Raw genomic sequence first — 12,484 nt, forward strand, 5'->3', positions numbered from 1 at the left:
ACGCCGGCCGGAGGGTCCCGCAGGAAGTTCCTCCGGTCCTGAGGGGGAGAAGAACGCACCAGCCCTTCAGACGTGCTGCGCCACTAGAGGACTGACCTGGTGATGAGTACTGGTGAGTGGGAAGCCTTTCACGTTTGATGGGTTCAACACGACATGACTAAAAAACAGTGACATTGAAAATCAATGTCACTGTTTTTTAAATACACTGAAACGCTCCTAGAATACATAGGGCACAATGATATAGATGATGGTACTGGCATACAAGGCAGTCGATGGAACCGCCCCTGCCTACCTCCAAGCCTTGGTCAAACCACACACCCCAGCTCGATCCCTCCGCTCAACTACCTCAGCTGGACGTCTGGTACCGCCATCGCTAAGAGCAACCAAAGGTCCATCAGCTAAATCACAACACTTCTCTATCTTGGGACCACAGTGGTGGAACAAGCTCCCTGCTGATGTCACGACCACAGAGTCGCTCACCAGCTTCCGCAAACGACTCAAAACCCGCCTGTTCAGAGTTCACCTAGACTCTACATAGCCAGTCCCTTATTTGCCTGTTGCACTATTTGTTTGTTGTTTGTTTGTGTAGTATTTGTTTGTTGTACGTCCTGGCACTTAATGAACGCTCTTAATACAGGTTGTATTCATTTATTGTACTTAATTGTGTAGCATGTACTTAATTGTGTTGTGCATGCATGTTGTGTAGCATGTACTTAGTTGTGTAGCATCTGCAGTAGCCTAGCTATCACTGCTGTATACGGGGAATGGGGTCGGCCTGGTGATTGTCAGTACTTGCACTTGGTTCTATGAACATCTTTACTGTACCGACGGCGATATATTGGCCGTTTCTGAAATGGCATACTACATACTGCTCGTATACTGATCGTGACGTAAAAGTAGTAAGTAGTATGCAGTACGCGAAAAAATGTTTTTTTGCAGTATGCGACAGTTACCCGGATGATGTACTAATCGGTCAAAAAATTCTAGTATACATCCAGAGCTCACTAATACTTGTCATACTTGCATACTATACTGCATACTAGGGCGGGGAGTAGTATGTAGTGCACAGTATATACTGTGTCAGTATGTAGTATGTAGTATAGCATTTCAGAAACAGCCATTGTTTCACTTCTTATGACAAATGTACTTATTGTCAGTCGCTTTGGATAAAAGCGTCTGCTAAATGCCCTGAATGTAAATGTAAATGTAATAAACGGTGTCCCTCCGGCTTACCGCTGACAGAGCCAGGATCTGCTGCTGGATGGTCTCCTCCTCGTTGTAGCCCACCCAGGGGGGCACGGCTGCGTCTGGTCCAAACCCAACAGGAGCAGCTTTAAGGTCCTGACACTCAGGCTGCACATACGTGACAGTTATTCTGTTTTACAGCATTGCTTGCATGCTCACTCAAACAAACAGCGTGTCGGAGTTATTCACATATAAGCCGTCCAACCAGTGCAGCCTCCTGAGAATGTGTTATTGCCAAACCAACACGGCTCATGGAACACGGTGTGTATTTCTGTCACGGTAATGCTTTTGACAAGGATTAATAAGGCTTTCACACCCTAACGTCACGTAAACATCGTTCTATGAAATGTGTTTTGACGGCCTACCAGATCTCTTGGCTTTGTTTTCTTGGACAAACTTCTCCTGCTCCTTCTGGAACTCTCCCAGGAACGTCTGAAAGGCGGAGAGACGTTATGATGAACACATGCACGATAAACACATGCGTGATGAACACATGCAGCGGTAACTTCAGGGCTCCTCCAGCCCACCTTGTCCAGGATGCCGTCGATGCTGCCGTCCTCCACGCTCCTCTTCAGGCTCTGCGCCGTCCCCGACACTGACTCTGAGATCTTCTTGGTGGCACTGGTGGCAAAGCTGAAGATGTAGTCTGTAAAGGAAGGGAGGGAGAACCGTAGTTTAGTCTGTAAAGGAAGGGAGTGAGGACCGTAGTTTAGTCTGTAAAGGAAGGGAGGGAGGACCGTAGTTTAGTCTGTAAAGGAAGGGAGTGAGGACCGTAGTTTAGTCTGTAAAGGAAGGGAGGGAGGACCGTAGTTTAGTCTGTAAAGGAAGGGAGTGAGGACCGTAGTTTAGTCTGTAAAGGAAGTGAGTGAGGACCGTAGTTTAGTCTGTAAAGGAAGGGAGTGAGGACCGTAGTTTAGTCTGTAAAGGACGGGAGTGAGAACCGTAGTTTAGTCTGTAGGGAGGGATGGCGTAGTTTAATGCTGCTAATAACCATCATAAAAGTAAACATGTTGACATGACAACTCAGAGAAGTAAAAGCAGAGAACGGGTTCTGACCACTGAGTCCCTGGTCCCGCTGGGTCTCCCGGGTCCCGCTCGGGGAGGTCTCCCGGGTCCCGGTCGGGTCGGTCTCCTGGGTCCCGGTCGGGTCGTCTTCAGTTCGCTGTTTGTTGACTTCGTTCTGTTGTTGCACGATCCGTTCTTCCGGCGGGTCCTCCGGGCTGGCCCGGTCCGGGTCGCCGCTCCGCGGGGGGTCCTCTGCCCGCTCCAGACCGAGCCACGTCCCGAGCCCCTTGAACATGTTGACAGTGTAGGAGGTGATCGATAGACGAGATGATCGATAAACAACGACAGGGGAGACGGACGCAACCAGGAACTGGACGACGGCTGCTTCTTCGTTGCTGCTGTTGTTGTAGTTGTTGTACTTGTGCACGGTGCCGCCCCCTACCGGCGGGGGGTGCCGCCCCCTACCGGCGGGTAACAGCGCCTTCAACCAGCGGGTAACAGCGCCTCCTACCGGCGGGTAACAGCGCCCCCTACCGGCGGGTAACAGCGCCCCCTACCGGCGGCGAATGTTGTTTTTCGTATGCGGAATCTGGAAGGAATTCATGAATATTAATGAGGGCGGATAGCCGGAGATTATCCAATCACGTTGGTTTAAATCTCTGATCCAATCCAAAAAGGCTAAAATCCGTAACGTGACCGCAGGGTAGGTAGCTTAAATTGTAATATTAAACTAACGTTAGTCAAACGCGTTTCTCTGATAGGGTTAGGGTTAGGGTTAGGGTTAGGGTTAGGGTTAGGGTTAGGGTTAGTGTTAGGTTTAGGGTTAGGGTTAGGGTTAGGGTTAGGGTTAGGAGTCAGCGTGCGAGTTTGCCCGACAGGCTGCCTGTCCAATCCTAGCGCTTGAGGCGGGACTTTTGTCCGGATTTCGCCTACGAAAAACACAGCGCCCCCTACCGACGGGTAACAGCGCCCCCTACCGACGGGTAACAGCGCCCCCTACCGACGGGTAACAGCGCCTCAATTTTTGGGATTCATGATATTTTTTTAATCTACTCAATTACTTACACATAAAGTAAGATTTAGTCAGCTGTTACCAAGACCAGAATAGAATAATGAGTATATACTTTGTTGGTTAAATCATTAATTAATGACAAATTAATGACAGAAAAGCTAGATGGATATATGATCCAACTGAAATACGACCACTAAGCGGTCAGTTGATATATTGTTCATTCAGGCCTATAACAAACAGCTTGGTGTCTCGTAGATGTCTTCCATCGAAGCCACAAGGACAACTTCTCTGTGTTTATTTATTGATCAAATGATAGATACATATCAAGAAAAAAAAAAACGGATTGAAACATGATTTATTTGACAAAGTATTGAAAATCCCATTTATTAACACGGCATGCATCTTAACATCAAGCCCTTTATTATACACTTCAAATCACACCACTTTATTGGCAAGAAGCAAAATCAACATGTTTTCAAACCAGAGAGAATAAAGGTGACAGAAGCCGGCCTGCAGTATGAACAGGAGTTATGATTTTATTTAAAGGAACTAAGACTGCAAACAAAGTGGTGTCCAAGCAGTGGTTATTGTTGGATATAACCAATCATCCAAATAATTGAATGGTTCCGGTTGGAGCGGATATTTATATTACAGAGCCGTGTTCTTTAAAGGTCCCATGACGTACCACCAGGTGTGAGTGTGATTTAAGCAATCTTACACGAGATGGCGTTTCAATAACACAAACCATCTTCATTATCAACAATATTGTAAAATATTTCCATATTGTGGGTTAATTTGCCCTCAAATTCAAGCGTTCTGCCCGAGTTCATCTCCATCAGAAAATAGTTCCTATAGTAACGATCGCCGACTGTTGGTCAGTTGAACGTTGTTATGGAAACTAGGCTCATGAAAGTAGTTTCGGCTAGTTAGCGTAGCGATACTTTCTGTAATTAGGCACGATCTTTTTTGTCCGTTCTTTCACCGGGCATTTAAACACGCTCGAGAATGGGAATCGACCAATCGGAGGAGCTTGCTTAAACTTGCGTGTTATTGAACGTACCACCAGGTGTGAGTGTCATTAGCCGTTACAAGCCGTTCTGAAAACCTGCCTCTTGTGACGTCACCTGGTGGCACGTCGTGGGACCTTTAAAATTCCGGTTCCGCTCCACTTGCGCGCTGATATTTACACAGCAGGGCCGGGGTGGTGCGCACCGCCGTGGGGTCCGACGTGGAGGTTCTTGAGGGTGAAGACCACCTTCCCCTCGTACGGGTCGTGGATGTTCTGGTAGGTGATCTTGTCTGCGATCACGCGGCACTGGAACTTGGCCCAGCGCTTCCCCACCAGGCTTATTCTCACGGCCACCAGAGGGTTCATGTAGTTGGACTGCAAAACCGACCCGCACACTGGTTAGAGTCGAGCTATGTAGTTGGTAGTTTTTTTTTTTCTATTGGGTAGTTGTGATTTGGTTGTTTAGTTGCTTGGTTAGTTAGTTGGCAATAGAGCGTCAGTCCTCACCTGGGCCAGGTTACCGTAGTAGGGGAAGTAAGATCTGTCCATGAGAGCATTTTCTGGAAAGTACTCTATCTTCTTCACGTTCTCCTCGCCTTCCTACATACATGCACACATATATCAATGGCTTGTCTTATGAACACACTGCAAAGGTGTAAGTGTGTGTGTGTGTGTGTGTGTGTGTGTGTGTGTGTGTGTGTGTGTGCGCGTGTGCGTGTGTATGTGTGTGTGCTCTCACCAGAACTGTACAGTTCACTTGTATGTCTTCGGTGTTGTTTTGGGATGGGAAGAAGTTAATAATCTGAAAACCAAAAAACAGATAATAAGGTAGGGGGTAGCTTTATCTTAACGATGACACAGGGCGTACTAACTAACTAGTCTAGCGCTGGGACGCACCCTGTTCATCTTGATGATGACACAGGGTGTACTAACTAACTAGTCTAGTGCTGGGACGCACCCTGTTCATCTTGATGATCACACAGGGTGTACTAACTAACTAGTCTAGCGCTGGGACGCACCCTGTTCATCTTGATGATCACACAGGGTGTACTAACTAACTAGTCTAGCGCTGGGACGCACCCTGTTCATCTTGATGATCACACAGGGCATATCGCAGCTGTAGCCGAAGGTGGGGTCATGCAGACCGGAGCAGTTGCCGAGCTGGCTGACGGGGAAGGAGCAGGACTTCTTGGTGTGAGTCCCGGGTAGGAAGTGGTCCTGGATGAAGTACTTTCCCTTGGTGCAGTTGTGGTCACAGTCCTTCTGTAGAGTGTCGTTGTACTCTTAAGAGAGACAGAGAGAGAGACGAGAGAAAGACGGTTAGTGGGGGTAATGGTTAATGGTCAGGGGTTAGTTAGTGTGTTTACTGAGGTGACCTAACGGTGGGCCTAATGTTGTTAGTGGTTAGTAGTGTGTGGTAGTGTGTGTTCATTGTTATCTATTTGTTTATGTTTTATATTGACGTGCAATTCAAAGTAATTGTACCACATTTGTTCGCCAGCAGCTTATTTACACCAGCTGGCAGCGAGGAGGATGTGGGTGAACACACACACATCAATTGTTCGAGCAATTCGAGCAACAAGAGGAGAGGAGAGACAGAAAAAGAGGTTTGGCAAGGAGGGGATTAATCACAGGATGAGGGCGAAACATATTTACTGATCAACTAAAAGTGTGTGAGAGAGACAGGGCTCTGGCAGGGAGGGGGAAACAGAATGAGGTGAAATCATATCGAACTGTTCAGCAATTAATACACATTTCATGGAATTAAGATGTACTTCTACACATTTCAAATGATCTTGAACATACAAATTACTTACATGAACGTACATAAAAATGTAATACCAAGGTATAACAAAAGCAGTGCTTGGTGATGACTCACTTAAGCATGATTCCGAAAGGAAAAGAGAGTCCGAGTTTGAGGCAGTCAGCCAACTTTTTGAGCTTTGACACAATACTTCTAAGGAATCTTTTCAGTTTTAGTCGTCTGTCCCACAATATTTAAGTGGGACTGAAAGAATCACTAATGTATTTTGACCGCTGTGAACTGCTTGAAATGTTCTTTGTATTTATTTTGTAAGGGTTAGTAGTGTGTTTAGAAATGTGATGATGGTACGTCACTTGTAACCGTAGTCAGCGGTTATAAGTGAGGTACGTGAGGTGACGGTGGTACTTACGTCCCAGGAAATTGTGAAGACATGTGGACATCTTGGTCCAGCTGGCTCGGTCTGAGGAGTTGTAAGTGATCTCTATATGCTCCTCCACATATTTATCCGGCCACACCATCACCCCTGCACACACACACACACACACACACACGCACACGCACACATGCACACGTACACATGCACACGCACACACACGCACACACACACACGCACACACGCACGCACGCACACACGCACACACACACACACACACACACACACACACGCATGCACGCATATTATATATACACAGTACATACACTATAGAATTTATACTATGCACAGTATATATAGCTGTTTGTAAAGGACGGTCTTATTTTCAGTAACCGTGACAAAAAAGTTCAGGTGCTCGCTTAAATTGGCTCCTTTGCAGCACCAAGTGGCCGGCTTATGAGCCAGTAAGTCTGAAAAGAGTGGCTATTTCACACACTGATATACAGTATATATAATATACAGTATAAACTAGTGTATGTATGGATACGTATGTATATAGTATGTATATAGAGATAGATATAGATAGTTAGTATCTAGAATTTATATATATATATATATATATATATAGTTAGTATACAGTATATGTAATGTATGCTTTATATCCAGTGTGTAGGTCGTACCCGGCGACGGCAGCCGGTCCTGGTAGTCGGGGGCGTAGGGGTCCAGCGTGTACATCAGGGTCCAGATGGCCAGACAGAAGAGCGCCGTCATCACCACGTAGAACGCCACGTAGTACAGGCTGATGTACACTGGGGTGACCATGGCAACACACCAGTTAGAGACTACAGGATGGTAACCATGAGACCACACACCGCCGGTTAAGAGTCGCTACGCTACGGGGTAACCGTAGCTGTACGACGGACTCTCGTGTACGACGTGTCCTCTACGGCGGGTCAAGCTGTCCTCTGTGGAGGCCAAACGCGTTCCTTATCTCACACCTTAGTTTATCTTCTCCTCGTGAACGCTGAACACACACACACACTGAACACACACACTGACCTCCGCAAGGGCGTGTGTGTGCGTGTGTGTGTGTGTGTGTTTATGTGTGTGTGTGTGTGTGTGTGTGTGTGTGTGTGTGTGTTTATGTGCGTGTGTGTGTGTGCGAGAATTTATGGGTTGCACTCTGCGGTCCATCTATTAACCTCCTAATACCTTTATCTCTATATGTTAGTGGACTAGTTTACATTTCTGTAAAATAAACATAAATAAATAACCATACGGTAATACTGTATGATACCAGCCAACAGTGAAATCATCCATGAATCAATACAATAATGTTATCATGATATCTACAGCATACATCTGATAATCGATCAGCATTTCTTAAGCTAAGCATCTTGACTCAGAACGGGTCGTGGTCCAGATGTGGGTGAACCCACAGAACACTCAGAGAACGTTAAAGAATCCCCATTACAGTGTGCTCAGTATTCTGCGTGGTTGGGTCTCGAAGTGAAGGGTCTACACAGCCCTGATCTATATAATAGGGGTGGGAAAAATAATCGAGAATCGTCGATGCATCGCGATTCTCTCTAGAACGATTCCGTCTCCATGCAGATAAGTTAATAAAAAAACAACAACATTATAATTATCAATTTGTTTGCCTGCTGCAACATCCTGTTGGCCTGCTGCAGAGCGCTACAGAAAACTCCTTTCTGCCTGCGGGTTCTCTGTGCAGAGAACCGACTTTAACTAATATAAAATATTAGATCAAGTAATTCATCTGTTGATTGTCTTTAATGATCCTCACAAAAGTAGGAAGTGATTAGCAAACTCTAAGTAGAAAACTCCAATGTATATATATATTATTGAAAATTACGCATTTAATTGTACATAAAAAAAATTGTTGCATCGAGATGCATCGATAATCGTTTTATAATCGAATCGTTGACCTCTGAATCTGAATCAAATCGAATCGTGAGGTGCCAAGAGATTCCCACCTCTACTATATAATACTATATACTATATACTACTATATAATACTATATACTATATACTACTATATAATACTATATACTATATACTACTATATAATACTATATACTATATACTACTATATAATACTATATACTATATACTACTATATAATACTATATACTACTATATAATATCGTGTCTGGTTCCGCTCCTACCCCATTTCTCGGGAGTTCTGCCAAACAAGGTCCCGTTATCCGAGTTCCACACAAAGCGTCCGAAGTCTTCACAGCGCTGACCGCACGTTCTCTTCTCCTTCAGGGCGGCCATGTCTCGCTCAGCACAGAAGCAGCCTCCTCAACACTGAATCCTTCTGGAACTCGTTCTTTCTTTTCTTCTGCTGGGCTCTGGAGTCTGAGGATTCCACCTGGCTCACTAACTTTCACTTCATCTCCTTCTCCTCTGCAGTGTTTGTGAGCAGACCCTCTCCTGGTGATCCTCGTGGGGGGGGTGGTGTTGGGCAGGCTGTATTTATACCATGAGGACCTCTCTCTCTCTCACACCGGAAGCCCTCAGACCGACGATGTCCTTCAGCCTCACCTTGAGGTGAAGGTTTCTATGAACTGAGAGCCGCTCCATGTTCTCCACCCATTGATATCGGTTTGACTATTACAACCACCCACTGGATTTGTGACCTCCAACGGATATCTAGAAATGTACAGTATATGTACAGTACATGTTTGGATGTCATGCAGACAGAAGAATGTGGTGTTAGAAACTGTATATATTAGTAATGTATATAATATATGTATATATATATATATTAGGGCTGTTGGGCTCGATTAACAAAATGTATCTGATGAATGACATGATATGCTGTCATTATTCTGTGATTAATCACATCTATATGTGAGGTAAAAAGTCCCCAAATAAAGATGAGAGAATCATTGATTACCCTGGGGGAATACACCGACCTACACCTCTCAGTAGCACTACTATGACTATAACTTGGCCTTTTCAGTGATTCCCCTATTTCACTGAGAGCTCATTACCTCACCACCTATCAGACAAGGCTGGTTACCTATACTGTACATTCAACCATAGTGGGTAATGGAGCCAAAGTGAGACCATGGAGGCCAGTCACCATTTACCTTACAAACATCTGCTGATAGCTAGCAAGCGCTCTCCTGCTGAACCTCCTCTCCTCCCCTAGACCTCCTCTCCTATCCTGCTCCTCCTCTCCTCTCCTAGACCTCCTCTCCTCTCCTGCTCCTCTTCTCCTCTCCTAGACCTCTCCTCTCCTCTCCTCCCCTAGACCTCCTCTCCTCTCCCCTCCTAGACCTCCCCTCCTCTCCTCTCCTCTCCTCTCCTGGATCTCCTCTGTGTCTTCCAGCTGTGTTTGTGGTGTGTTTCAGGTCTGTTTCAGGCCTGTTTTCGGTGTGTTTCAGGTCTGTTTCAGGCCTGTTTTCGGTGTGTTTCAGGTCTGTTTCAGGCCTGTTTTCGGTGTGTTTCAGGTCTGCTTCAGCGAGTTGCAGGTGTGTTTCCGGTCTGTTTCAGGCGGGCCTGTTTCTAGCATGCTTCAGGTGTGTCTCAGGCTACTTTCAGGTGTGCTATATGTTTCCTTTTGCGTGTTTCAGACACGTTCACACACACACACACACACACACACACGCCCTCCGACGCTGCCCGCGGTAGACCTGCAGAGAGGACGTCTGTGGTTTATCGCGGGCCGCTGGTGACGCTGTTTGGTGATAGGTTGTGACGCGGGCCTGATAGGCTGGGCAGGTACCCGGGCTCTGACCTTGGTCCTGCTCTGCAGCTGGCACGCGGCCAGAGATAAACCAAGGACGGCCACCGCCTTCTACACGTTCTTCAAAGTGCTTTTCAAAATTGTCTTCTTAGTGTTTTTTTTTAAGGGTTCTTCTTTTAAGTATTCTACGTGTTCTTCTGACTGTTCTTCCGTCTGTTCTAAGGGTTTTCGTTGCTGTTCTTCCAACTGTTCTTCTGACTCAGTGCGTTGTTGTAATGGTGGGTTGCGCTCCTCTGTCAGGTTGCAGGGTGATGTCGTCATAAATAAACCATCTAACCCTAAACACCTAATAACCTGTCCAATGTTTCTACAGTTCTACTGGCCCAGGCCAACGTACATAAAAGGTTGACAAGTTTTCCTTTCATGTATTCCCTACTTTAAATGTCAAGTGTGTAAAACTAGTACCATCTAGTAGTGAGGTTGCGAATTGAAACCAACTGAATAGCCCGCCCCCGTCCCTCCATTTCCAACCACTACGGGGCCTGTTCTGGCCTGTGACGGGCCAGTAGGTACTTCCAAATGAATGTAATCGTCCACGAAAGCATAGAGTAACCAAGTGTCAAGTGATGAGGTTCCTTGATAGATTTATGAATTGTATTAAGTTATTTAGTCTGTAAATGTAATACTTTGAACGCGATAGTTCATTGTAATTTCTACAATGTCAATAAATAATTACAAATCATGATGGAGCTGATTGGGAGTTCGCTGTGATTTCCACTTTGCGCCAAAGCAACATAACATTTTTTCACATACAGGGTCGCTTTTGGACAGCTCCTCGCCTGCAAATCAATTAGTTAAACCAGTCACAATCGGGTACCATTGTCAAAGGAACCATGGACACTGTGCATGTTGAAGGGCAAGGTGGAGGTAATATCCTTGCGCTGTGTTATTGCATCCATAGTGATACATTCAATTCATAGAGCTATTATCATTGCTTTATCCATAGCAGTCTGAGCTGCAAGCCAATGCTTACTGACGTAAACATAGGTTGAATATAGGTTGCTTTTGACAACATGACGGTGTGCAGTTGTATCGGAACAATTTATTTTTGGATACCAACTTTCTCGCAACGAGTGATATCCTCCTCTCGGTTATAGAGTCGAGAATCAAGCTCAAAAACGAATGTTTCCAAAACTTGGTTGTATTTAAGCATGCACACTAGCATAATCCCCCTTGTCCGCGAACTGACATTCGCTACACAATTATCTATGTGTATGTCAAATAACGTGAATAAGATCTCTTTTATAAAAATAAAAAAGATCTGATTGGTCGAAAGAAATTACATTTTTCTTTTTTTTCTAGTGATCTGCTAGCGATGTTTTGTGCGGCTGGTTGTCTATTTTTTCTCCACTGGTATTTAATTATGAACACCTGTTGTGAACACCGGGACGATGCACCATTCTGACCGCCAGGTGGCGGTAAACACTCTGTTAGGACGTAAGGGACGGTCAATGGAAAATAAGGAATCAAACGAACACACTGATTACACTGCATGTTGAGTGAAAAACACTTTTGAGAAATTAATTATTGAGCACGGCTATCCGCCAACTGGATTGAGCCTGTGTGTGTGTGTGTGTGTGTGTGTGTGTGTGTGTGTGTGTGTGTGTGTGTGTGTGTGTGTGTGTGTGTGTGTGTGTGTGTGTGATTGTCCTCCAGCTGTCTGTTTATTTCTAACAGGATGAATCACGACCAATTGTGGTTTTTATTTTCATTTGTGTGCGTGTGAGTGTTTATTTTCCAGCTGTCTGTCTATTCTAAAATGATAGTGCCTTTTATTTTTATCCAGGCCTGTGCTCAGATAGTGTAACAGTGTGTGTGTGTGTGTGTGTGTGTGTGTGTGTGTGTGTGTGTGTGTGTGTGTGTGTGTGTGTGTGTGTGTGTGTGTGTGTGTGTGTGTGTGTGTGTGTGCAGGGTAACATTAGCCCCCTCCTAATTTTTTATTCAGTTAAAGCTAAGGTCTCTAGAACAACTTTGTCACTTACCTGCAATATTCCGTTTTTTTTTATAACGTTCATAGTTATAGTTATAGATTATAGATATTATATAGTTATAGAGCTTGTATTAATTATGCTGGAAAGCCAATGGTAACGTGGATGTTATGATGTAAGTCTTATGTTATTTCCATGCTATCTCATCTAAGTCATTTTTAAGGTACAAAGTAAAAGTTCATAGAATTCGAGTTCATATAATATTCACTGTCTGTTCTGGGAAACAGAATTTCAACCCAATGATTGAAATTAAAAAAATAATTATTATTATTATTGAAATTAAAAAATCATGTAGATATAAAATTG

The 12,484-nt window shown here is 44.8% G+C and overlaps 3 protein-coding genes across 3 annotated transcripts in view; all 3 read right to left on the reverse strand.

The window, feature by feature from the left end:
* The window catches only part of syap1 (synapse associated protein 1), a gene marked incomplete at its 3' end in the record, with an annotated part of 2,972 nt that extends 322 nt beyond the window's left edge, over nt 1-2,650 (reverse strand). Inside the window, exons 1-5 of the mRNA XM_084476588.1 lie at nt 2,302-2,650; nt 1,773-1,891; nt 1,611-1,677; nt 1,234-1,307; nt 3-38 (exon numbers count right to left, since the gene is read on the reverse strand). Of these exons, the coding sequence (XP_084332714.1) occupies nt 3-38; nt 1,234-1,307; nt 1,611-1,677; nt 1,773-1,891; nt 2,302-2,545 (540 nt within the window). The 5' untranslated portion in view covers nt 2,546-2,650. The remainder of the gene's footprint in view (nt 1-2; nt 39-1,233; nt 1,308-1,610; nt 1,678-1,772; nt 1,892-2,301) is intronic.
* Nucleotides 1-12,484, reverse strand: part of LOC311356430 (signal peptide peptidase-like 2A) — a 47,986-nt gene that overhangs the window by 7,958 nt on the left and 27,544 nt on the right. The window lies entirely within an intron of this gene.
* On the reverse strand, nt 4,446-8,710 carry LOC311356050 (potassium-transporting ATPase subunit beta-like; the record flags this gene model as incomplete). Its single annotated transcript, XM_084475833.1, has 7 exons — nt 4,446-4,646; nt 4,779-4,871; nt 5,011-5,073; nt 5,352-5,554; nt 6,446-6,559; nt 7,090-7,218; nt 8,599-8,710. The coding sequence occupies 7 exons, from the start codon at nt 8,708-8,710 to the stop codon at nt 4,446-4,448; spliced, it is 915 nt and encodes a 304-aa protein (XP_084331959.1).

This window comes from Micromesistius poutassou (genome assembly GCF_964030765.1).
Source record: "Micromesistius poutassou genome assembly, chromosome: 12".
NCBI classification, from domain to species: domain Eukaryota; kingdom Metazoa; phylum Chordata; class Actinopteri; order Gadiformes; family Gadidae; genus Micromesistius; species Micromesistius poutassou.